Source organism: Gekko japonicus, unplaced genomic scaffold (assembly GCF_001447785.1).
Source record: "Gekko japonicus isolate JY-2015 unplaced genomic scaffold, Gekko_japonicus_V1.1 scaffold16, whole genome shotgun sequence".
Lineage (NCBI taxonomy): Eukaryota > Metazoa > Chordata > Lepidosauria > Squamata > Gekkonidae > Gekko > Gekko japonicus.
The window spans coordinates 2,367,026-2,392,926 of NW_015169777.1; the positions used below are offsets into that span (position 1 = coordinate 2,367,026).

Sequence of the window (25,901 nt, forward strand, 5' to 3'; positions counted from 1 at the left end):
GCCAGTGTCCAATCCCCTATCATTTTGTCTGCCCTGAGGCAGAGCCGTCAAAGACCGAATTGTTCTAAATAATTGGGCTGGGCGAGAGCTAGCGGACGGAACCCTGGCTGCGTAGAAATCCCTCTTCACAGCCTTGACTGCCATAGGATCTCATAAACGTCCTGTAGGATGCTCTTGTAGCCTTATCGCAGGCTCGGCGCCACCGTCTCTCTAACCGTCTTTACTCTTGCTTCATCAGCCGCAACCTCTGGATATATCAGGGGGCCAGCCTAGAGCGAGGGCGCAGAGGGCGCCGGGGAGCGATCACATCGATGGCTGTGGAAAGTCAACTGTGCCAATCGTCCACAAGCTCATCCAACAAACCGCCTATACAGGGTCGGGGCGGGACGTTCACACGGGCCTTCAGGGCGTAGTGGTCCGACCATGGCACTGCAGCTGCAGTGATCCAGTCCACTGTAATCCCCATTGTGAAGATTAAATCGAGCGTGTGCCCCACCTGGTGCGTAGGGACCAATACACATTGGGAGAGTCCCAGCGCCGCCATGGACATTACTAGGTCCGTAACCCGGCTGGAGGTCGCGTCATCGGCATGGACATTGAAGTCACCCAAGACTAATAGCCTCAGGTGCTCCAATGCCCAGCCTGGTACGGCCTCCAGCAGGGACGGCAGGCAACTGGCCGGCGCGTTAGGCGGACGGTACACCAGCCAGATTGCCACACTCTCCTCGGCTTCCAGCAACAGGCCGATACACTCTAGGCCCGCAATCTCCAACGTAGGGAGCGCCCTGAAGGAGTAAGCCTCCCGTACAAACATCGCCACTCCTCCCCCCCGTCCCCTCATCCGGGATTGGTGTAGGACCGAGTACCCCGGGGGGCAAGCTGGGCGAGCGCTACGGTCTCCCCTTCCCGCAGGGGTGATCAGTGGGGAGATGGAGATTCTACTGCATCCATGATAGAGGATTTTGAAGAGGGGGAACTCCTCTCAGAAGAAGAAGAAGAAGAAGAAGAAGAAGAAGAAGAAGAAGAAGAAGAAGTCGTCTCAAGCAGTCCAATCAGTTTTTCAAAGCCGAGGACTATCATTACCTTCTGACTAAGGCTGTGAAGGCGTTAGAGTGCCAAAACATCCCCCATTCTAATGACCAGAAGCCTCCTGGGTCCAAATTTAAGTCCAAATCCAGGGGGAATTCTGAGTTTTTTCCACCCGAGGAGAATGTGGAAAAGGGTTTTCCCTTCCCTGAGTACTTTGAACATCAGCTTAGGGTAGAATGGGATAGACCTATGGCCAACAGGCAGTTTCCCCCATTCGTGAAAAAACTACACAGTGTGCCAATGAATTGTTGCAGGTACCTCCTGTGGATGCTCCAATAGTGGCAGTCCAGTATGCAGATCTAGTGTCTGAAGATGGACAGGGGTCAATTTGAGATCCTATAGAAAAGAAGGCTGAGGCAATACTTAAAAGGATCCATGAGGTGATTGCTATGATGGTGAGGGTGTCAACCTCAGCTTTGATTGCCTCTAGAGCTGCTATAGTACGGATCCAGATTCCACAAGCCTGCCTTCAGCAAGAATGACAGATGGAAATGAGATTCCAAGCCCAAGCAGGCATGACTATGCATCGCTTCTGGTGGGGGCTCATCTACTTCATTTTCACCCGTGTGTGGATGGATTCCCAGGCAGACTCTTGGGCCTTGGAAATCATGTTGAACGGCTACACCATAGAGTTCCGCAGTCACCCACCAGAAAGATTCCTAGTTTCACCAATCAGCAAGTCAGCAAGAGGGACATTGTCAACAAGGCCATCTGCCATCTTTTGGACATTCGTGCCATAGAACCGGTTCCACATTCTGAACGAGGACAGGTTCCCAAGAAGAATAGTGACTGGAGAGCCATACTGGATCTCAAATTTCTGAACAGGTTCATCAGGCTTCGTCATTTTCAAATGGAAACCTTGAGATCCAAAATAGACTCTCTTCTACCAGATGAATTCCTCACAGAGGCCTACCTTCATGTTCCAGTTCATCCACCGCACAAATGTTTCCTTCGCTTTTGTGTGCGTTGTCAATACTTACAATACAGGGCACTTCTGTTCAGCCTGTCCATGGCACCCAGACTCTTTTCCAAGCTAATTGTCAAGCCTGTAGTATATCTCAGAAGACAGGGGATTCATGTCCACCCATATCTCGACGCCGTAGTGGTACAGGCTGTCAACAGGGAGGCTTCCAGCTGGAACACCCAAGTGACACTACAGTGTCTTCAGAACCACGGGTTTCTGGTCAATACTGTCAAGAGCTCTTTCTGTCCATTCCAGAGAATCGAACACTTGGGGGTGGTGATCGATGCAAGATGCGATCCGCTTTTCTTGCCATTGCCCAAGGCCAAGAGGATCCAGGAGTTCCTCATCAAGCCTGATGACCTTGGCCACGCTCCTGGGCCTAATGATTTCCAGCATAGACATGGTGCAGTGGGCGTGTCTTCATTCCAGACCCCTACAGTGTTTTCTCCCACAAGATGGCCTCCACCTCAGAGGGAGAACGACCATTGGTTACTCATCGTGAAGGGTCCTTCTCTGAGGTTTGGAGGACTTCTTGGTCCTCCCAGGTCATCATGTTCTTCACTGTGTGTGTATATATATATGTGTGTGTGTGTGTGTATCTTTATTCTGTTTCTGGTTACACAGAGTTTAATCGCAAGTTAAAAATCAGAGTTCAACTATCTGTTGTGTTCCTTACTATTCCTTCTTCTGAGCTATAGTACTGCTTTCGGAGTCCCAAAACTGAGTTGAGGGTGACTCCCACCACAGGAAACAGTTTGAAGTTCCTGCCTCCCTGAGAGATGGATGGGAATTACCCACAAGATGTCCTCCAAATCTCAGAGGAGAAGGACCCTTCACGGTGAGTAACCAATGGTCGTTCACAGTGTTTGTTATTTAGTTTAAGGGCAATAGTTTGGTGGCATACTCACTGCTTTTGGAGTTCCAGAACTGAGGAGATGGGTCATTATGAAGGTGCCAACAGGAAGTGGAAAAAAGTGTTTCCTGCCTCCCTGAAGGAATGGTGGGAATAACCCATAGAGATGTTCTCCTAACCTCAGAGGAGAAAGCCCCTTCACGAGAAGTGCCAATGGGCCATTTTCCAGTGACTACTTTGTTGTGAGGAATGGGAAATGTATCCAAATGTGTTCGCTTATGAAGGCAAGGAAGACTGTAGGATGGATCCTGAGGATTTGGTCAGGTGAAACTTCCTTCCGCTGAAAGAGCGTTTGTCTGTTCCAGGAAGCCTTTGCAAAAGGAGAAGATTCCTTCTGCTTGAGGAAAGCCTCTTTGCTGGTGGAGATCCACAGGACCCAGTCCTATTTTAATTAGAAGCTTCATTTAGCAATGAACTTGATACATGCCCTGAAGTTCACCCTCAAGTAATTCTTTTCACAAAAACATTTTATCTGTCTACTTCAAGTATGGTTCTTTGAATCCTTTGCCTGTCAACTTTTTCCTAGCAAATTTTCACAACTTGTCAGATGTTATAATTTTCAGAGGTCTTTTCTCACTACTAATATATTCTTTGATCATGTTGATCCAATATTCTGGGTGTGATTTTTTAAAAGATGCTGGCTGTATTCCAACTGAGTTAATGGAATCTCCTGGTAGCTTCATGGGGAAACAAGTCATCACTGTAAGAATGAGGGGTAGGAAGAAAAGGAAGAAGTGATGAGAGGGTGAGGGGAAGAAGAAAAGAATTTACCAGTGTAAATGTATTTGGGGCAGATTCAGTTACCGTGATCACATGCGGGATTTTACAGAGATCACAGAGAAAAGTGGCCAGCTGCTCACCTCTGACTGAAGTTCTTTACCCTCCTTTCCTGCTGGGATTTTCTGTCCAGGGGAATGGTTTTTGATAGTCAATTAAGTGGGAAGAAGTTTACCTCTCCCATCAAGTCATGTTGAAGTGGTTGAGGAAAGAAGATTTTAATGGCAGTCTTCTGGCTTCTTCTTTGGAATGTTCTGAAGCAGTTATTACCTGAACAGAGTAGGCCAAGGTTATAGTTGCCAATATATTCTCCCACACAGAAACCCCTACAATGAGTAAATGAGTTACTGTCATGCATCTTGCCAGTGTTAGTAGAAAACTTATAATATTTTGTGTCCATAGAATTTTTCAGTTTTGAAGTATATTTTCAGACTGTTCAAAGAAATTGACCATTTACTGTGCTAGTGCACTGATAGCTAAGTGGAGAATTTGAACCCAACTCTAAAGAACGTATTGCCTTTTTTACAGAGCAGTCTGACAGGGTACTGTGCCCCAGTAGTTTAAAGAGAGGATTGACAGTTCTAGCCATGCCCTACCAGAGTGTGATGGTTTACCTTATTTCCTTATATCGGCTAATTGAAGAGATTTTTGATAGGGAGCATTCTTTTCCCCTTCTTCCTACAATACACAGATTTCTAACTTGGAGGTTTAATTTGGCCATTAAGGCCCTGACTTGTGATCTATTTGAACCACATCATGAAGTTCTATGAAGGCAATTATGTTAAAGACCTTTTTTGTGGTCTCAATGACTTCAGCCTGTAGAGTCTTATGAATAGGAACTCATCTTTATCAGAAAGGGCTTGTGTGTGTTCTATCGGGACATGGTGGTTTTTCAGTTGACCAAGATTAACTTGCATGTTCTGCAGATCTGAGGAGATCTACCTCCCTAACCTTGTCTTAATCTGTCAGACTAAAACAAGTGGAACTGGCTACTCTCTATGTCCATAGGGATTTTTGCATGTATATTTTTAGAGCTAAACATTGGTGTAGGTCTGATTTGTTCTTGGGGGCATTGTTCCCCCCAATAGAGATGGTAACCAAGACTTCACTGAGTAGGTGGCTGAAGCAGTGCATCACATTAACTTACCAGACAGCCAAGATCCCTCCCCTCAAGGGTATTCAGCCCAATCTGTTAGGAGGACAGCCACTTCCACAGCCCTGGGGGCTTCCATGGGGGAGATATGTAGGGTGATTATCTGGCCCAGTCCTATCTTTATACACTCTACAAGGTAATCAAGTGGACATCTTCGGATACAACCCTTGGCCACTGAGTCCTGCAGCAGGTAGTGCAAGAGGATTAAGTGTGTAGAGACTTTTACCCACCCTGGGGACAGTATGTTTTGTTACATCCCCACACATCCGGGTCTCCTAGTCCTTCCAAGGGTGAACAGCACATTGGCACTTACTATGAAGGTCCATTATCTTGGAAGTGACTAGGAGACTTGGGTCTACCCCCCAAAAAAAGAAAATGAAAAATAGAAGTGCAGATAGAGATGTAGAAAAAGAGGGAAGTTTCCTGATCAGATGACCGACCCAGTTTTTAGTTTGGGTTGGATTGTGCTGTTGTGTTTGCAAGGTTTTTCAGGTTACATTGTGTCCCAGGGGACCTACGGAAGTTTCTGGACTGAAGGGGAGATGAGGAAACTCTTCCCCTCTGGAACAATAAAACTGGACTTCCTGCCACCAAAAGTGGAGGGAAGAAAGTTCCTCACACATCCGGCTCTCCTACTTACTTCCACAGAGAATAAACAGTAAGTACCAGTGTGCCATTCTGGAGTTGAAAGCCATATATCTTGCACTAAGGCACTTCCATCTACAGATAGCTCATATACACATACTAGTGAGGACAGCCAAAGTATCAGCCAAAGCTTACATAAACAAGTAGGGGGGATCGAGATTGTCCTTCCTTCACAAGGCAGCAACAAAGATACTAAACTAGGCAGAAAAAAATCTGTCAATTTGGGCAGAGCACATAAAAGGGACTTTGAACAACTAAGCAGTCTGGCTCAGCAGGCAGATGATTCAGGACGGAGAGTGGTCCCTCAAGAAGGAATTATTCCTGCCAATCACCAGGCTCTTCGGCCTCTCACAAATAGATCTCTTTGCATCCCCAAGATATCACCAACTCAACAGATTTTTCACAAGTTTTTTCCACACCAGAGCAGAGGCAACAGGCGTGTTCACCTCTCAGTGGCCAAAGAACCCTGTTATTTGCCTTTCCACCCATCCCGATCTTATCCAAGGTGCTCAGGAATATCAAGGAATAAGGAGTGGACATCATTTTAGTGGCCCCGTTCTGGCCACACAGGCCATGGTTCTCAACTCTACAAGAGATGTTGATAGAGCCCCCCCTGGAGGTTACCAGTGTCACTAGACATTCTGCACCAGGGACCCATCTGGCATCCACAACCAGATTGGCTGCACTTGACCACCTGGAGGTTGAGAGGTTTCCTTCAGCTGGTGTATGACACTGATATCACAGAAACCCTCTTGGCCTCCAGAAGACAATCAGGTAACAGAATTTATAATACATCCTCGAAAGCGTTCATATGTTGGTGCAGAAGAAAGAAGGTTGATCCACTGAAACCATCACTTAATTCAATCTTGGCATTCATGCAAGAAGAAGTCAAACGAGGGCTAAAAGCTTCCACTCTCAAATGACAGATCACAGCCTTGGCCACGATCCTGCCCCAAGTCAAAGGCACAAGCATTTCACGGCGTCCTCACATACAATGTTTTCTTTGAGGCATGACCTTGAGAGACCCACCACAGGTTTATAGGCTCCCCACATGGAAGCTACATAAGGTTCTTTCAGCACTTACCAATCCACCATTCAAGCCACTCAAGGAAGTCTCATTGAAATGGCTGAGGACGAAGACTTCTGTTCTTATGGCTATCACATTTTCCAGAAGGGTCTCTGAACTAAGTTCGCTCTCAGTAAAACTCGAGCTATGCACATTTCACAAGGACAAGGTGGTACTTACACCAGATCATACTTTTATGTCAAAAGTTAATTCCGCCTTCATAGAGCTCAAGAAATATTTCTTCCATCCTTCTGCTCCATCCCAAATCATCAAAGGGAGATGGCATTCCCTTGATGTCCGAAGAGCTCTCAAAACATATATTCATTGAACCAGTCACATTAGAAAAACCAATGTGTTATTTTTGTCTGTCTCTCCACCTAACAGAGGACAAAGGATGTCCAAGTCGGCCATAAGTAGTACACTCAAAACGTGCCTAGTCAAAGCCTATACAACTTCACAAGCTTCTTATCCCTGCTGGCATGGCAGCCCATTCTGTCAGGAGTGCTGCCACCAATGCTGCATTTGCAAGACATGCAATAGTTGAGGAAGTTTGCAAACTCATAAAGTAGTTAGTCAGCAGGCTCACTTTTTGTCTCAGCCATATTGCTTACCTGTTTTTTCTTATCTACGTTGCTGTTCTATTCTTCTTTGTTTGTTCTCTTTCCTAGAGTTGACATTATAGTTTAACTGCTTTCGGGGTTACCAACACTGAAGGAGGCAACTCCCACAGGCTAGAGACAGGAAGTTGAAACAATTGTTCTTGCCTCCCTGATTGGATGTTGGGATTCACTCCTCAAAACGTCTTCCTTACTTCAGAGGAGAAGGACCCTTCACAGGAAGTATCCAGTGGTCTGTTTCCAGTAGGAGAAATGAGAGTAGCTTGAGCATGAAAGTAGGGGGGAGGGGAAGAGTAAACAAAGGAGGAAATGGGAGACCTCTCTTCTTTTACCCAGCAGATGCTTATATGCATGTTGTAACATCTTGATTTAACAGTTTCACTAAATAGTCAAAAATATGTGGGCAGAAGACATCTGTGAGTGTTCTAAAAGCCCACCTCAAAGGGCTAGAGTCTTGCCAAATATTACTGCATTGTCAGAAGCAGCAATGCAAGCATACCATGTGCTGCTCAAAGCAGGATAAATTCCGTATACTTGTGTCCTGTGAATTACACAACTGCAAGAGGGGGTCCTTCCAGTGACCATGTTTAGTGTGGCACTGTCAGTAGCACAAAGGATTCAATCCATAATCCTTATAATGTCATATACGTGGGGCTGCCCTTGAAAAGTGTTTGGAAATTTCAGTTGGTATAGAATGCTGCAGGCCAGATGTTGATGGAGTGGGTTAACAACATAAGAACATAAGAGAAACCAATGTTGGATCAGGCCAATGGGCCATCCAGTCCAACACTCTGTTACACAGTGGCCAAAAATACCAGGTACCATCAGGAGCAATGTTCCCTCTAAGCTGTGGAATCTTGTGAGCAAAAATTCTACTTTGTGAGCTACTGGCTTTAAAGTTGTGAGTGAGCTATTTGGCTGCTGCACAAATTAGTTTGCTCCGGAGCCGCCCTTCCCGAGCTAAGACAAAAATGTTTGAGCTGGAGGCTAAAAAACTGTGAGCTAGCTCACACCAACTCAGCTTAGAGGGAACACTGATCAGGAGGTCCATCAGTGGGGTCAGGACACTAGAAGCTCTCCCACTGTTGCCCCCCCCCAGCACCAAGAATACAGAGCATCACTTGCCCCAGAGTTCCTATGTATACCTTGTGACTAATAGCCACTGATGGATCTCTGCTCCATATGTTTATCTAATTCCCTCTTGAAGCTGTCCATGCTAGTAGTCGCCACCACCTCCTGTGGCAGTGAATTCCATGTGTTCATCGCTCTTTGGGTGAAGAAGTACTTCCTTTTATCTGTTCTAACCTGACTGCTCAGCAATTTTATTGAGTGCCCACGAGGTCTTGTATTCTGAGAAAGGGAGAAAAGTACTTCTTTCTCTACCTGCTCTATCCCATGCATAATCTTATAAACCTCAATCATGTCACCCCTCAGCTATCGTTTCTCCAAGCTAAAGAGCCCCAAGGGCTTTAACCTATCTTCATACAGAAAGGGGTCCAACCCTTTTATCATTCGAGTTGCCCTTTTCTGCACTTTTTCCAATTCTATAATATCCTTTTTGAGGTGTGGTGACCAGAATTGTACACAGTATTCCAAATGAGGTAGCACCATCAATTTATACAGGGGCATTGTGACACTGGCTGATTTGTTTTCAATTACCTTCCTAATAAGCCCCAGCACAGCATTGGCCTTTTTTATTGCAGTCGCACACTGTCTCAACATGAGTTATCTACTACGACTCCAAGATCTCTCTCTTGGTCAGTTTCTACCAGTTCGGACCCCATCAACGTGAATTTATAGTTAGGATTTTTGGCTCCAATGTGCATCACTTGAACCCTATTTTACAGATCTCTTTGGAGTGCCTCACAATCCTCCCTGTTTTTCAGCACCCTGAACAACTGCATGTCGTCCGCAAATTTAGCCACTTCACTGCTTACTCCCAACTCCAAATCATTAATGAACAAGTTAAAAAGCATCGGACCAAGTACTGATCCCTGCGGTACCCCACTGCTTAACCATCCTCCACTATGAAAATTGCCTATTTATACTCACTTTCTGTTTCCTATTAATTAGCCAGGTTTTTATCCACAAAAGGACTTGTCCTTTTATCCCGTGACTATTGAGCTTACTTAGGAGCCTTTGATAAGCAACTTTATCAAAAGCTTTCTTGAAGTCAAGGTAAACAACATCTATTGGGTCCCCCTTGTCCACATGTTCTAGGAACTGTACCACTCCACCAACACTGGCTTTCCATTTGTTTCTGGGTACAGTGCTGGTCTTGATGTTCAAAGCCCTATATGGTTTGGGACCAACGTGAAGGATCATCTAATCCCTTATGAACCTGTCCAACTGTTACGGTAGTCTTGGAGGCCCTGCTTTGGGTGTCCCCATCTTCTGAGATTAGGCAGGTGGCAACCCGGGAGAGGGCCTTCTCAGTCACGGCACCAAAGCTCTGATACTCTATCCTCAGGAAGGTTAGTCTGCCCCCTTCTGTTGCCGTCTTCTGCCAGCGGATGAAGACTTTTTTGTTTTCTTTGGCATTCCCTCAATGATTCTTCTTTCCTAACCAATGTTTTATGTCTAGAATGTATTTTAACTCTTTTAAAAATGTTTTAAAATATTATTTTGATGAGATATGTTTGGGAGAGGGGAATGTATTTTATTCTGTATGTTTTAAATAGTGAGCCACCTTGACGGCCAGTGTAAGGGCAGAAAGGTGGGATGCAGATTCTGTAAATAAATATATTCTTTCTTGCTTCTGTAGTCATTACACATCAGGGTTGGTCACAGTTGGTCACAGTTAGTACTTGGGTGGGACACCTCTACGTAAGACTGGGGTTGCTATACAGAGGAAGACAATAGCACATCACCTCTGGTCACTTCTTGCCTGGAACACCCCATAGCAGGAGTCACTGTGAGTTAGCCGCAACTCAATGTCATGTTCTTTATTTTCTTACATGGGCAGACTACTTCATCACAGTCCTTTTATGCTGCTAAATGTGAATATTCTTGTTGCCTATGTAGCATAAAGATGGCTGTTCTTTCTCCAGTAATTCATTTTGGGCCCTTGTAGCTGTTAGGAATGGGACTCTATAGAAGAAATATATCCTTTCTTTTGGAATATGCATAGTGCACTCTCAATTGGAGTGGGGCTACCTTCTCCATTGCCTAGAGCTCGAGAAGGTTCGTGCCTTGCCTATACATGCAGTCACATACATGTGACCACACTGCTGATTACTCAGAGAACACCTGTTACAACTTTGTTTTCAGTTAAGGTCAGGAATTCTACGAATCAGGGTGCACAAACTAAGGGGCAACATGTTTCTTAAACACAGAAGATTTTAGTGTTAGATTTAACCTAGCAACCTAGCAAATTAGCTAACACCTTTCTATATATAACATTCAGTATAGTTGTACAGTTTAAAAATCTTGCAGAAGATTTCTTGAAATGGATTATCTGATGCTAATGAAACACTAGCAGGTTTTCAGCATCGCTAGCTCCAATTTTTAGACAGCTGCTGCATTAGATTGTATTTAATGATATCAAAGCCCAGCTGGAGTTGTCTTAGCTGACTTTGCTTACCAGTAGCACAGAGCACCAGGTGCAATTGTTGGAGTGTAAAAATAATTCTGTTATTATTTTCTTGCTCTTCTAAAGATGCTTTACTCAGTGTTGGGAAAAAGAAACACATTGGATGTTATGGGTAAATACCAGTTAAGAACATAAGAGACGCCAATGTTGGATCAGGCCAAAGGCCCATCCAGTCCAACACTCTGTGTCACACAGTGGCCAGAAATACCAGTGCCATCAGGAGGTCCAGCAGTGGAGCCAGGACATTAGAAGCCCTCCCACTGTTGACCCCCCCAAGCACCAAGAAGACAGAGCATCACTTGCCCCAGAGCCCCTAGCTATACCTTGTGGCTAATAGCCACTGATGGACCTCTGCTCCATATGCTTATCTAATTCCCTTTTGAAGCCATCCATGCTTGTAGCACCCACCACTTCCTGTGGCAGTGAATTCCAAGTGTTAATCACTCTTTGGGTGAAGAAGGACGTCCTTAATCTTATAAACCTCGATCATGTCACCCCTCAGTCGTCTTTTCTCCAAGCTAAAGAGCCCTAAGCGCTTTAACCTTTCCTCATAGGGAAAGTGTTCCAACCCTTTTATCATTCGAGTTGCCCTTTTCTGCACTTTTTCCAAAGCTATAATATCCTTTTTAAGGTGTGGTGCCCAGAACTGCACACAGTATTCCAAATGAGGTCTCACCATTGATTTATATAGGGGCATTATTATATTGGCTGATCTGTTTTCAATACCCTTCCTAATAATCCCCAGCATAGCATTGGCCTTCTTTATTGCAGTCACACACTGTCTCGACATTTTCAGTGAGTTATCCACTACAACTCCAAGATCTCTCTCTTGCTCAGTCTCTGCCAGTTCAGACCCCATCAATGTGTATTTATATTTAGGATTTTTGGCTCCAATGTGCATCACCTTGCACTTGGCCACATTGAACCCCATTTGCCATGTTGACGCCCACTCGCCCATCCTTGCCAGATCCCCTTGGAGTGCCTCACAATCCTCACTGGTTTTCACCACCTTGAACAACTTTGTATCATCCGCAAATTTAGCCACTTCACTGCTTACTCCCATCTCCAAATCATTAATGAACAAGTTAAAAAGCAGTGGACCAAGTACTGATCCCTGTGGTACCCCACTGCTTACCACCCTCCACTGAGAAAATTTCCCACCTACACTCACTCTCTGTTTTCTATGAACTAGCCAGTTTTTGATCCATAAAAGGACTTGTCCTTCTATCCCATGATTTTTGAGCTTACTTAGGAGCCTTTGATGAGGAACTTTATCAAAAGCTTTCTGGAAGTCAAGGTAAATAATATCTATTGGATCCCCCTTGTCCACATGTTTGTTCACCCCCTCAAGGAACACTAACAGGTTAGTGAGACAAGATCTTCCCTTACAGAAACCGTGTTGAGTCTGCCTCAGTAGGTTTTGTTCATCTATGTGCCTACTAATTCTTTCCTTAATAATGGTTTCCACCATTAGTTTAATTAGTTTAACAGTTCATTAGTTTAATGCTTTTTATTGTAAAATAGTAAACCCAGCAATCATTAATAATGTGTTCTGTCAAGAATGTTAGAATTAAACGTGTAAGACTAGTTATGCAGTGTTCCCTCTCAGCTGAGTTAGTGTGAGCTAGTTCACAGTTTTCTAGCCTCCAGCTCACACATTTTTGTCTTAGCTCAGGAAGAATGGCTCCAGAGCAAGCTAATTTAGGCAGTAGCCAAATCGCTCGCTCACAACTTTAATGCCGTTAGCTCACAAAGTAGAATTTTTGCTCACAAGACTCCGCAGCTTAGAGGGAGCATTGGTTATTAGTATACTCAGCTCTTAATGTGATCTAGAGCAGTTTTGTTTCTTGATGCTATTTAAATTCATTGGGTTTGATCCAGAGAATAGTGAGTGGTTAGACAATAGATTCTGGTGGGTAGTTGTGCTGTTCTGAAGCAAGAGAATAAAGTTTGAGTCCATTGGCACCTTTAAGATGAACAAATTTTAATTCTGGGTATAAGCTTTTTTTTTTTAATACACCTTATTAAATTTTTAAGGTTATACAGGGTTAGGGAAGATGAAGGAAACAAAAGTAAAAAATCTTCTGCATACAAATCTTTTCCACTTATCATTTCACATTACCAAAAGATAGACTGTGAATTTTTAAGAGTTCATAGACTCTTCTTCATATCATATTATCAAAATATTCACATCTTTATGTTTCTTTTTTATCCAGTCATAAAAAGGAGTCCATAGTCCGAAGAAATCGTCTTCCATTTGCCCTCTTAGCATCAAAGTCAATTTATCCATTTATCCATTTCCACACTTTCCATAATCTTCACTATTAAGTCTTGTTCCGAAGGTATTTGGGAAGTTTCCAAAAGGTTGCAAATAAGATTCTTGCTGCTGTTACTATATGGATTATAAAGTACCTTTGATTTTTGTCAAAATCATCTGCTTTTTACTTGTGAATATTGTGGCAACACAATCAAAGAAGGTTATTTGTGGACCATAGGTGGATTTTATAATCACTGGGCTAGTGATTGCACTAAAAAGGTTTCATGTGCATATTTATCCTGTGCCTGGTTATTTTACTTCTGAACAATTTACTTTATGGTCCTTGTTGAATTTATAGTTTGTATATATTCCTGATTGTGTTTTTATGAATGTAACTATTTACCATCTAGCCACACTTGTATGACCTCTGAGGAAGGCTGATTCGGCCGAAACGCGTCAGGTCAACTCTTTTAGCCCTGGTTATGGTTATGTTTTATATATATTGGATATAATTGGGCCCCTATATATGTTTTAATTTGATATTATCAATAAATACATGTACCTCTTTTTATGAAAAGATTTTAATATTGGCCCTCCTTTCCACTAACCTTTGTTTGGTTTTGCACCACATATGGTAAAACATACCTACATGCTTTCTACACTTCCAGCAACTATTTGGCATGTTTTTATACATTTTAGCTAATCTGTCTGGTGTTAAATACCATCATTAAAACATCTTATACAAATTCTCTTTAAATGCAACCGATTTAGTTACTTTCACATTCATTTCCCCCAGTTTACTCCACTGTGCAAGATCAATATTCTAGGTATAAGTTTTTGTGTCCATTCACACTTCATCAGATACATTGAAACAGTTTTCCTCAAGCCTTACATAGAGGGGGGGGGGGGTTAGTAGCCATGAAGGGCTAGTTAAAGATGCATAAGTAACTGGTCGATAAGTATAGCTGAGATTGGATCAAGGCAGTTGGTAGACCTGTGAATGGCAGCAAATCAGCATAAAAATACAAGAGTTAACTAACAGATGTAAGAACTGAGTTTGGGTCCATTGACACCTTTAAGACCAACAAAGTTCAATTCTGGGTATAAGTGAGAATTGAGAGGATTTGCATGTGTAGATGCACAATTCCTCAGATACATTGAAACAGATTTCCTCAAGTGTAGAGGGAAGGTTAGTTGCCAGGAGGAGCTAATTAGAGTCGAGATGCTTAAGGTACAACTAGACTGGAATAACGCAGTTGGCAAGGTCTGTGGATAGCAGCATACAGATAATAAAAGTGTTAACAATAGATGTGAGAACTAAATTTGAGTCCAGTAGAACCTTTAAGACCAATGAAGTTTAATTCTGGGTATAAGTGAGAACTGAGTGACTTAGCATGTGTCATGTGATAGGAAACTGATATCTCTGTTAAGCCCTGGGGGGTTCAATTGTCCTGAGTGTTGTAATAGCTTGTAATTAAGCAATCTTCCATTCCAGTCTGTTTCTGAAATTCCTTTGCATTAAAACAGCTACTTGGAGGTGATAGGCCAGTGGTCTGACTCACTAGAAAACAGTTTCATGTGTTCTGGAGACATATGACATAATTTCAAGAATATATTGCTTCAGTGTGACGTAAGCTTGGTGTAGTGGTTAAGTGCACGTTGGGGTAGTGGTTAAATGCACGGACTCTAATCTGGGAGAACTGGGTTTAATTCCCCACTCCTCCACTTGCACCTGCTGGATGACCTTGGGCAAGCCATAGTTCTGGCACAGCTGTTCTTGAAAAAGAGCAGTTTCTGTCAGAGCTCTCTCAGCCCCACCTACCTCACAGGGTGTCTGTTGTGGGGAGGGGAAGGGAAAGGAGTTTGTAAGCCGCTCTGAGACTCCCTTGGGTAGAGAAGGGTGGGGTATAAATCCAGTCTCCTCCTCCTCCTCCTCCTTCTTTCCACCATGAAATCTCTGTAGGGTGTGTGGTGATGATACACTGTTGAAGTATTTCCAATGTTAAAGAGTATATCTAGATAAGAGGCTAGTCCAGTTGATACTGTTCTGTGCAAATCATTAACTTCCTTTGTTTATTATGAAATTTGCGCTTTCTGTTTTCAACTTTTATTTTTTCCTGCTGATTGCAAAATGTAAGATACATGTGTTAAGGTATCATAAGTACAGCAGTTGGTAGTGCTATCTCTAGTACTGATATATTAACAATTCTTTATACTCGTCAATTACATAAGCATGCCAAATACTACAATTGTATATGCTATGCTATAAATTGATATTCCTAAAACAGTAAAAGGTTTGATAAGAAAATAAGTACTGTGTGTATTTAAAATTTTTGCATGGCTTCCCATGTCTGGAAATTTACATCTGCGCCTCAGTTTGCAGGACCTGAGCAAGGCTGTTAATGATAGGACATTTTAGAGGTCATTAATTCATAGGGTCACCATAAATTGAAAATGATTTGATGGCAAATAACACACACATCCTAATTGCAACCCCATCAAGACTGAGCAGTGATGAGGCATATGTGTACAGTTCTTGCCATTTGTAATGTACCTGTGTTGCTGTGGAGAAAATACTGATAAAATGGAAATAACGGTTGCTTTGATTTGGACCACAAAAGGGGGGATGCAGTTCATGCAATCATGCAGCTGTTGGGTCTCATTTTGAAATTGTTATTCACCCATTTTGTACTACATAATGGAGCTTTGTTCTGTTTAAGGGCAGAAATGAGTCTTTGCCTTTGTATAGTTTAAGCCTGGAGAATTACAGAAGGTGTTCAAATCATTCCATCAATATGTCAACCACTGAGATTACTAATTGAGCCTAAAGAATATCACTGTGTTCCACTGCAGTTAAGGTTTTTTCTGAGTTTTGGGGATTTTCTGAGTTTTGGGGATTTTCTGAGTTTTTAATCTAGTTTCATTTTTTTATCTTGCTGTGTTTGTTTTTTAGGGTTGCATAGCAAATGATGTTACTGTAAAATGCCAGATTTCTGTTCTCATACACTTGAAAATATCTATAATCTCATCATCTTTATTATTAATCCAACACTAATCTGCATTGAAGATTCCTCCCTCCCCCAGTTTCTCCTCCCTCTTTCCCCGAAACAAATAGTTCTTTAATTAAATGAATAACAGTCATGCATGTCACCAGTTTGTTTTCTGGGAAGCCAATCATGTATTTGCAATAATACCATAAAATAATAAGTATTGACTATATGAAGCAGGTATTAAGTTATCATTCTACTTATCCCCATGACCCTCAGATTAATACAGTCGATGTTCTGACAGCTTTAATGGTATTATTTCTAAAGAAGCTTAAAGCATTTAAATTTGGCATGTGTTTACGTAAACCATACTGTGTCAAACACAGTAGTTTTGAGTTATCTTCCACTGTATTCCAAGGCTGTGCACGTGCATTTACCCACTGATATAGGTTCACCCCCATTTATGTAAGATAATATGCTCTCGTGGACAGGACAGTAAATATACTGCAAGAGTGATAGGTTACCACTCTACATCAGTAATAAAACAATGGTGGATCTGATGAGAGGCTTAAATTGCCTTAGAAAGGATTGGACCAGGCTCAGAGGCCATTGCAGTGAATAGTGTTATTGTGGCTCTTCTTTTGTGGTTTTCCCACTTGATAGTCCAAATCTTTTCCTGTTGTTCTATTAAACTCTATTTTAGTACCTTTCATTTTTGTGAAAGTAGATATAATCATGGGAGCCACCCAGCCTGCTGTTCTTCACATCTAATGTATCTTGTTTTCAGAAACCTTGTGGAGTGATGTCATAACTTTCTCATCTCATTAGAGTATCTTACAAGAGAGTTGTACAAGAAGTATGGCAGGTTGAGTGGTGTTCATGACCCATGGCTCTGAAGGCTTCCCTTACCCATATTAGAGGAGACACTTTTTTTCTTACAAGTTTCTTTTCTTTTCCTATAAGTGTCTTCAAGCAACTTTGTACTTGTGTTGTTTCCATTGCTTTGCTAATATGTGGCTCCTGAAATATGCATCAAATCTAGCATTGATGGCTGTGTACACTCACAAATGTAGCATTCTGGTTTTGAATACTTCATTAAATCTGTATTTGGAAAGGATTTTACAAAGAGATTTTGTTCTTAAATATAAAAGTGCTCAAAGTAGAATTAAGCCATTTATTTCTTCTTGAGCTAATAGAGAAATTAAGGGGAAATTTACAAATTCGAGTGCTTCTCATTCATTACCTTAAGCAACCATTTTGCAATGACTCTGTGCACAAGAAAAAAGAATCCAGAGTTAGTTTCTCTAGTTTAAAATGGAGGAAGATGGTGAAAAATTGGTTTGGTACAGTTAAGGAAAGAATAAGTGACTGTTTCATGTCAACTTTAGAATCTGTTCCCATTTCCCTCTCATCAGTTTTTTCCTGCCCAAATTAGTCCTTTTGCTGTCAGCTTTTTAATGTCATATTCCCGAGAGTCACTATGTAAACTATCAGCAGTGTTGAATATAGAAGAGACTAGGATGTTTGTTCAAATGCTTTGTTCCTTGTTTTGATGATTGTGATACTTCCCCCAGTGCCTTTTCCATCTTGTGCTATAAACATCATTTATGAACTTAATTTGTGTCATCTTCCTCACTGATTCAGTTACATTTCCCTTCTTGGCTGTTTCCTTTTACTGTTTTCTAGTTCCTTCTGTTACAATTCTGAGCAACTACTTATGTTTAAATTTCTCTTATTTTACTGTTGTTTTGCCTCCAGTCCAATGTTTTTTTCTTTCTTGTACTCTTTGTCTGGCATAGTCAGCTCTTTTGTCTGAACTTTGTATGTCTTCCCACATTTCCCCTTTTCCTTGACTTCCCCTTTTACATAAATTCTCTGTTAAATCTTTTGCTGCCATGTTTTCTTCCAAGGCTAAATTAGGCGTGACAGGTAGTTGTGTGCAATGCTTCTTCTGATTTTTTTTTCTCTACTGAGCAGAGCAGTTCACATCCTGAGCAGAATATAACTTCTGTAATCTTAAAATGAGCAATGGGCAGTGCAAAGCCCTGCGCAGCTCCAGATTGCTGCTGAGCAGGGCTTCTTCCTGTGTTAATCAGCAGCCACTCACTTGCACAGCTTAGAGGGAACACTGTTATGACTGCTCTATTGACATGTAAAGCATAGGATAGCAGGTTAGAAAACCTAGTTTTTGCACACAAGTAAGGGTATCTAATGTCTCCATCCCCACCCATCTTACTTTGCTGTGATTTGTTGCTAAGAATTCTTCCTTGCAATCCATCTCTGTTACCAAACCTGGACCAAGCTGAGGAGAAAAAGGACCTAAAGCAGTGGAGGTGGAGAATGGAGGGCTTGATGTCTTCCTTCACCCAGATGCTCCATTTCAAACAAAGGAGATATGATCCCTGTTTTGAATGTGAAAAAGTCAGATCTTGTCTTGTTTGTCCTATAGAAAATAAAACAGCACTCCAGTGGCACCTTAAAGACTAACGCTTCCTCTGATGTTTTTGTTTTTAGAGGTGATCTTTAATGTCTGTTTAATTGCTTGCCACCTTGAGGGCCATAATTGTGTGTAAAAGTAGAACACAAAGGTTTTCTTTGAAATAAACATTGATAAATAAAATAAACATTGATACTAGCATGAGCTAGAGTTCACTTCTTCAGATGCCCTTAGAAGGCAATTGAAGTCTCTACTACATGTGCTTCTTGTCATTTTGAGGGAGGAAAAAACCTTGCTTTATAGTATTGCTTAAGAAGGCACTTTATAATAATTTTAAGAAAGGAGTAGTGGGCACCATTGTAAAAATTTGCCATGGAGGACAGGGTCAGTCATAACATGTTGGGAGTTTCCAAGCCAAATGTCCTGCAGAATGAAATGCAATACCTGAACTCTTCTAAAGAATCTCATATACTTGCTTTGTTTGATAAATTGACTGAAATAAATGGCTTGGTTTCAGTTTCTAAAGAAAAGAGATATTTGTTCTTGCATGACTGCAGGGTGAGATTTTCAAGTTCAGAGACAGGAGTGTCTGTGGCCAAGCTGTGGACCTATGGCTGTGAGCATTGGATGTGCTCAGCACTTTGCTAGTCAGTAAGCTGGTAAGGAGTATTCCAAAGGCCCCTGTCTGTTTCTGTCTGGTCAGGAGCCTTTGGATTTTATCCCCAAGACTCAAAAAAAAACAGCACTCCAGTGGCACCTTAAAGACTAACGCTTCCTCTGATGTTTTTGTTTTTAGAGGTGATCTTTAATGTCTGTTTAATTGCTTGCCACCTTGAGGGCCATAATTGTGTGTAAAAGTAGAACACAAAGGTTTTCTTTGAAATAAACATTGATAAATAAAATAAACATTGATACTAGCATGAGCTAGAGTTCACTTCTTCAGATGCCCTTAGAAGGCAATTGAAGTCTCTACTACATGTGCTTCTTGTCATTTTGAGGGAGGAAAAAACCTTGCTTTATAGTATTGCTTAAGAAGGCACTTTATAATAATTTTAAGAAAGGAGTAGTGGGCACCATTGTAAAAATTTGCCATGGAGGACAGGGTCAGTCATAACATGTTGGGAGTTTCCAAGCCAAATGTCCTGCAGAATGAAATGCAATACCTGAACTCTTCTAAAGAATCTCATATACTTGCTTTGTTTGATAAATTGACTGAAATAAATGGCTTGGTTTCAGTTTCTAAAGAAAAGAGATATTTGTTCTTGCATGACTGCAGGGTGAGATTTTCAAGTTCAGAGACAGGAGTGTCTGTGGCCAAGCTGTGGACCTATGGCTGTGAGCATTGGATGTGCTCAGCACTTTGCTAGTCAGTAAGCTGGTAAGGAGTATTCCAAAGGCCCCTGTCTGTTTCTGTCTGGTCAGGAGCCTTTGGATTTTATCCCCAAGACTCAAAAAGTGTAAACACATCAGGAATCACATCGGCACCATATTGGGGATCACTGGCCTGGAGATAGTGAGTTCCAAAGAAAAGGCGCAACCAGAGAGAATGAGCACAGAGATGTGAAACAGTGCAATTACCCAAGTTCCAGCCAAGAACAAAGTATTGGCAGAATAAAAATGATGATAAGTTGATAAATGCTTGTGAGCAATTCCAATGATACCAACCTCTTTCTCTTCCTGATCCATGCCTTTTTTTCCCCATGTGATCATGCCTAACAGTGTGAGAGATGTACTTTAATGCTCTGATTTTCATTAATAAATTTGCCAATAACACCTAGGAGGACTGGAATTTTTTTTGTGAAGTATTACTAAAATGCAGTACTCTGACAGTGACATTTAAAGGACATTTTCCTGAGAGTAAGCCCCATTGAATAGACTTGAGTAGGATTCTGAGTAAATCTGCTTGGGCTTTCTCTCTGAGTAACTTATTCTTGATGGCCGCTCAATTAGATGACTTTTTAAATACGATAGCATAGGTCTTCCTGTAGTTGTTAGCTATGATAGCTATATGTAGCTTCCATGTTAAAGATTGGCTGACTACCAGATGCTGGGTGCAAGGGATGGCCACCACATCACCATGTTATCTGGCTTGTATCTTTCAGAGGTGCTATCAGAGACAGGCTGCTACACAGGTGCACTGTAGCCTGTTACTGAGAGACAAGTTTTCACATCTTAATTATTTATGAATAAGAGAAGTTGGAAACTTGTCAGCTATCCTGAAGCTTTGTGTTCTAATAATTGGCACCTAATTTTAAGTTTTACATTTGTTATGTTGGAATGGGCAGGTGTAGTGAAGAGAGGGGAAAATACCGTGGGAGCAGCCAAGGTGGCATCTAGTATTCTTACCTGGACAATCTTAAGGCAAATCTGCTTGCCTGTCTGAGACCAATGGGGGACAGCAGATAGGGCTAAAAATGATCATATGCAGGGTTTGGATCCACAACTTCCACTAAACACTGTGACTGACCCATGATATCTGAGTGTGTGTACACATACACGTGTGAACTTCCCACATCTATCAGTTGCACCTATCAGTTTGAGAGGCCTGTTCTGTTAATCTGAACAACCTGGTTTGAAATTCTGCTGATAAATCATGTAGTGAAGAGGAAAAAGCTGGTATGTAATTTAAGATTATATCATAATGCATATATACTCTAAGGAAGCAGATAAGAAGTTGTATATGTAACTGTTAATTAGGGTATCAGCTGCCTCATGTAGCAGTTTCCTTCTCTTTTTTGCAATAAGGTTTAACAACAAGAATGTTTTAATCCCATATGCTAAGAAGCTATACACTGATTCCGGCCAAGATGAATATTGAGACAGTGTGTCTTTGGAGGCTGTTCCGGCTTTTCTGAGTATGTTTTGCAGGTTTCTAGACGCCAGTATTCAAGAGGCTGACATCATTCAGTAGTACTGAATTAACTTCAAGAATTAACCTATGCATATTCTTGACAACTGTGCCAGTTAGCTAATTAAATAATTTGCATGTAATGCGCATGAGGAGCTGAACAAACCTGGCAGGAAGGCTGGGACAAAGAAAAGACAGCTGGTAGTCCTGAGCATCTGGTAGTTGTTGTTTTTTTAAAGCCCAGATCTCAACCTTTCGGAATTTTATATTATGGACTTGTTGGATCATGAAGGTAGATATTTGGGGGTGTTTATATTATTTGGACTCTTCAGCATTCTAAACGTTGAATATTTCATGTAATCCAGCACTTGGCTGTTCAGTTAGGCCTGTTTTTCCTCCTTTGTTTCGAAAAACAAACCAAAAAACACTTGCATAGGTTTGCTTTGGAACTGTGTTCTATCCCAAGGCCATTTGCTACAGAAACACTTAAAGGAGAAATGAATACATAGAACAGCTTCCTATTTTTCCTTTTGTTGCTAGGCATACATGTGTCTTTTGTGTCTCAAAATCCAATCATAGGGCCAAACTCAAGTTGGTGGGGAAGACCGATTTCTTTTTACATTTTAAATATTCACATTTTAAACAGGCCATGACATCTTACTTTAACAGGAAAAGGGAAAGAAACATTGAACTTACTGTGAAGGTTACTTCTACTCTGAGGAATGGAGGGCATTTTATCATGGATTACGCCCACAAACCAATCAGGAACTAGGTCAGCTGAAACTGAAACTTCCTGTCTCTGGCAGTGGGTTCATCTACGTCCTCAGTTCAAGAACTCCATAAGCCCTAACTAAAATGCTTGAATAAACAATATAAGATTAAACATGAAAAAGATGCATAGAGTTGGTTAGACAGAAAGGATCCAGCCATAAAGAAAAGTTCCTCAGAGTGGAAGGAAGGTTCATGGTAAATCCAATAATCCTTTGTCAGTCGGGGGGGGGGGGCATTTTAACAAGGTATTTACAAAAGCAGTTCCCATGTAGGTTATGTATGAACTGGTTACTCTAACTGTACCACCTGTTGCAGTACCCTATGCCCAAAAGCTGCATCAGCCAATTAATTTTGTGAGTTTTGTGTGATGAACAAACATGAAAGTTGAGGCCCACATGGCTGTTTTACAAAATTCCTTTTTTTAAATTATTAAATATATTTATTAGATCTTCTTCATGGTCTCTGTGCATCACACCCTTGGGAATACTGCGCCTGCGCTGAACCTTCTCGGTACCGGTAGCTAGCAAAAGGGATTTTCGCGCCTCTCCCAGGTCACGCGCCGGCTCCACTGCGCATGACCAAGGAGGGGCACGCAGATCCCGCCAGTTCTCTTCTGACCGCCGCGCTGGTAGGACGCCTTCTGCCTCGGTCTGCTAAGTACCAAATTTTTTTTGCTAAACTTGCGTTTAGTTAGTTTCTCTTTCTTTATTTTTGTAGTTAGCATTTTTCTTTCGGTGTTTGTTCTTTATTTACGTTCACCTCCCGCTGGCCTATGGCCCCGCGGTGGGGTTGTTTCAAACGGTGTAGGACTTGCGGCCTTAAAATATCCCCCACCGACGGGCACTCGCTTTGCCTCGTTTGCTTAGGAACCCAAAGTCCATAAGGTTTCGGCTAGTCAGGGTCGAGATCCCACGCAAGAACCTCACCCGATCGGTTCGGATCTCGACATCGACCTTACTCAACAGACAAATCAGTCGCAATCTGATATGTCGAGCCGTCAATCCTCTCATGCCTCCCCAGAACGTGGAGTCGAGGATCGGCACCGACCAACTTCTCCTCCCCTGACTTGGGATGAGAGGCAATGGCATTATTTGTACGGGAATCGATACCCATACCCTTGGGCACTCCCGATACCACCCCCACCTGAATGGGATCGTCAGTCGGTGTCATCCCGCATTTCGCGCTTTCAAGATCGACCATCGGTATCGAAGCAGTCGATACCGACGCATCCACCAGACCCGGTTGTGCCCCCGATTAACACACCGGCACCGTCTCAACCTGAATTACTCGAATCATCTCCAGAACCATCCAATGTATCCTCCGATTCAGATGGCTTTTCTGAACATATCGAGGATGTAGATGCACAGCCCACCTCGCAAGATGTGGAAGCGGATTTACCTATTTCTCCATCAGAGGATGTTAAGTCTTATGGAGATTTTATTCAACGCATGGCATTAGATCTATCTATGACTCCTACTCTCGTTGCCAGTTTTGTGGATGATAACGTTTTTGACATTATGCACTCTAACACTTCGCCCTCCGTGGCTCTACCAATGACAAAAGTTCTCTTGCAAACTACCAAGGACTTTTGGACTCGTCCAGCCTCCATTAATGTCTCTAATAAGCGTCTGGATCACATGTACAAGGTCCAGGAATCAGGGGCTGAGTTTTTATACACACATCCTAAGCCCAATTCTTTGGTCGTTTCCTCGTCCACGAAAGGAAAAGCGAGCCACTCTACTCCATCAGACAAAGAAGGAAAAAAGTTGGATTCGGTTGGTAGAAAATTCTACACTGTCGGTGCAATGGGCATTAAAACGGCGAACTATGCCGCCTGCATGGGCCGTTATCAATTCAATTTATGGAAGCGTTTGAATGATTTCCTCCCGCACGTGCCCAAAGAGTGCCAACCTCAGATTAAAAGGATTCAGAATGAAGGGATGGTCTTGGCTAGACACCAAATTAGTGCTGCCAAGCATTCCCTGGAATCCGCTAGTAAGACTCTAGCAACCTCTGTAGCGTTACGCAGACATGCCTGGCTCCGCTCTTCATCATTGCCATATGACACCAGATCCTCGGTGGAAGACCTTCCCTTTGAAGGTTCTGGATTGTTTAGCTCCACCACTGACACGGTTCTGCAGGAAATGGATAAGAGTATCAAGACGTCCAAGAGTTTGGGGATCTCCCCCACGACCAAATACTCGAAATCCAAGCAGTGGCCTAGGCAACCTTGGTCGACCAGGCAACCGTACAACAAATCACCTACGGATCAATGGCAAAGACCTCCCTCTCAGTCACGGTCTTTTCCCCCGAAAAATAAGGGACAATCGTCCGGTGCCTATAAGTCGAAATTCCCTAAGAATCCCAAACAGGGACTTTGACTTCAACCTTACTGCTCAGACTCGCCTTGCACCCTTCCTGCACGCATGGCTCGCCATTTCTACGGACAAATGGGTGCACTCTATAATAAGAGATGGCTATCTCATAGAGTTTTCTCTGACTCCCAAAATCTCCCGTTTTATCAGAACCCCGGCGTCTCCTGCCCTGCTACAGGAGGTACAATCGCTGACACAAAAAAACGCTATAGAGAAAGTCCCGATGGCGGATTGTTGCCGCGGGATTTATTCCAAATATTTCACGGTCCCCAAGAAGGACGGAGGACTTCGTCCAATCATGGACCTTCGTTTTCTCAATCGGTTCATCATTTACAGAAAGTTTCGCATGACCACGTTGCAAAGCATTTTACCACTCCTGTCTCCAGGGACTTGGATGGTCACTTTAGATCTCAAAGACGCTTATTTTCACGTCTCCATCCATCCTCGTCACAGAAAGTTCCTCAGATTCGCAGTCGGGGAGGACCATTACCAATTCAAAGCCCTTCCATTCGGGCTCTCTACCGCCCCCAGGGTTTTTACGAAGGTAATGGTGGTTGTCGTCGCTCATCTTCGCCTTCAGGGCATTCAGATCTTTCCGTATATAGACGACTGGTTGATGGTGGCAGATTCAAGAGAATGTCTCCTTCAGCACATCACCATCACATTGTCGGTCCTATCCTCCCTTGGAATTCTGGTGAATTTACAGAAATCCATGCTGCAACCTGCAACTCGCGTGCAGTTCATAGGAGCTGTCATAGACTCCCTAGCCACTCGGGCGTACCTTCCTCGCCAACGGGCAGATACCATTCGTCTGGAAATTCAACGTTTGTTCCAGTCCAACGTGACATCAGCGGTCCACATTCAGCGGATCTTGGGTCTCATGGCAGCCACCACTTCCGTGATCGAATATGCACGCCTTCGCATGCGCCCGTTGCAGCTGTGGTTTCTAAAGAAATTTCGCCCTTCCATCCATCCTCCGAGCCTTCAACTGGTAGTGCCTCCGCAGGTCCTCGTCTCCCTGCAGTGGTGGCTCGTGGACACCAATCTGTTGGCGGGTGCACCGTTCCAACCGATCGTTCCCGTAATGTCCATCACCACAGATGCCTCCCTGTGGGGTTGGGGTGCTCATACAGACGACACTTGTGTGGGTGCTCCATGGCAACCCCTTTGGAAGAGTCATCATATCAACTATCTGGAACTGCTGGCCGTAAAATTTGCCCTCAGATCCTTACTCAGACAGGTTGTAGGAAAAGCTGTGTTGATTTTTACGGACAACACAACTGCGATGGCTTATATCAATCGCCAGGGCGGGACCGTGTCCAGGTCCCTTTGCAGGCTAGCTATGGACATATGGGAAGAGTGCCTTCATTGGAACATCACTCTCCAAGCTGCCCATCTGCCAGGAACTTT

At 42.8% G+C, this 25,901-nt stretch overlaps 1 protein-coding gene across 1 annotated transcript in view; it reads left to right on the forward strand.

Moving 5' to 3' along the window:
* Positions 1-1,567: 1,567 nt before the first annotated feature.
* HS2ST1 (heparan sulfate 2-O-sulfotransferase 1) overlaps positions 1,568-25,901 on the forward strand; it is a 72,557-nt gene continuing 48,223 nt past the window's right edge. The window contains exon 1 of the mRNA XM_015416684.1: positions 1,568-2,456. Within this exon, the coding sequence (XP_015272170.1) occupies positions 1,568-2,456 (889 nt within the window). The remainder of the gene's footprint in view (positions 2,457-25,901) is intronic.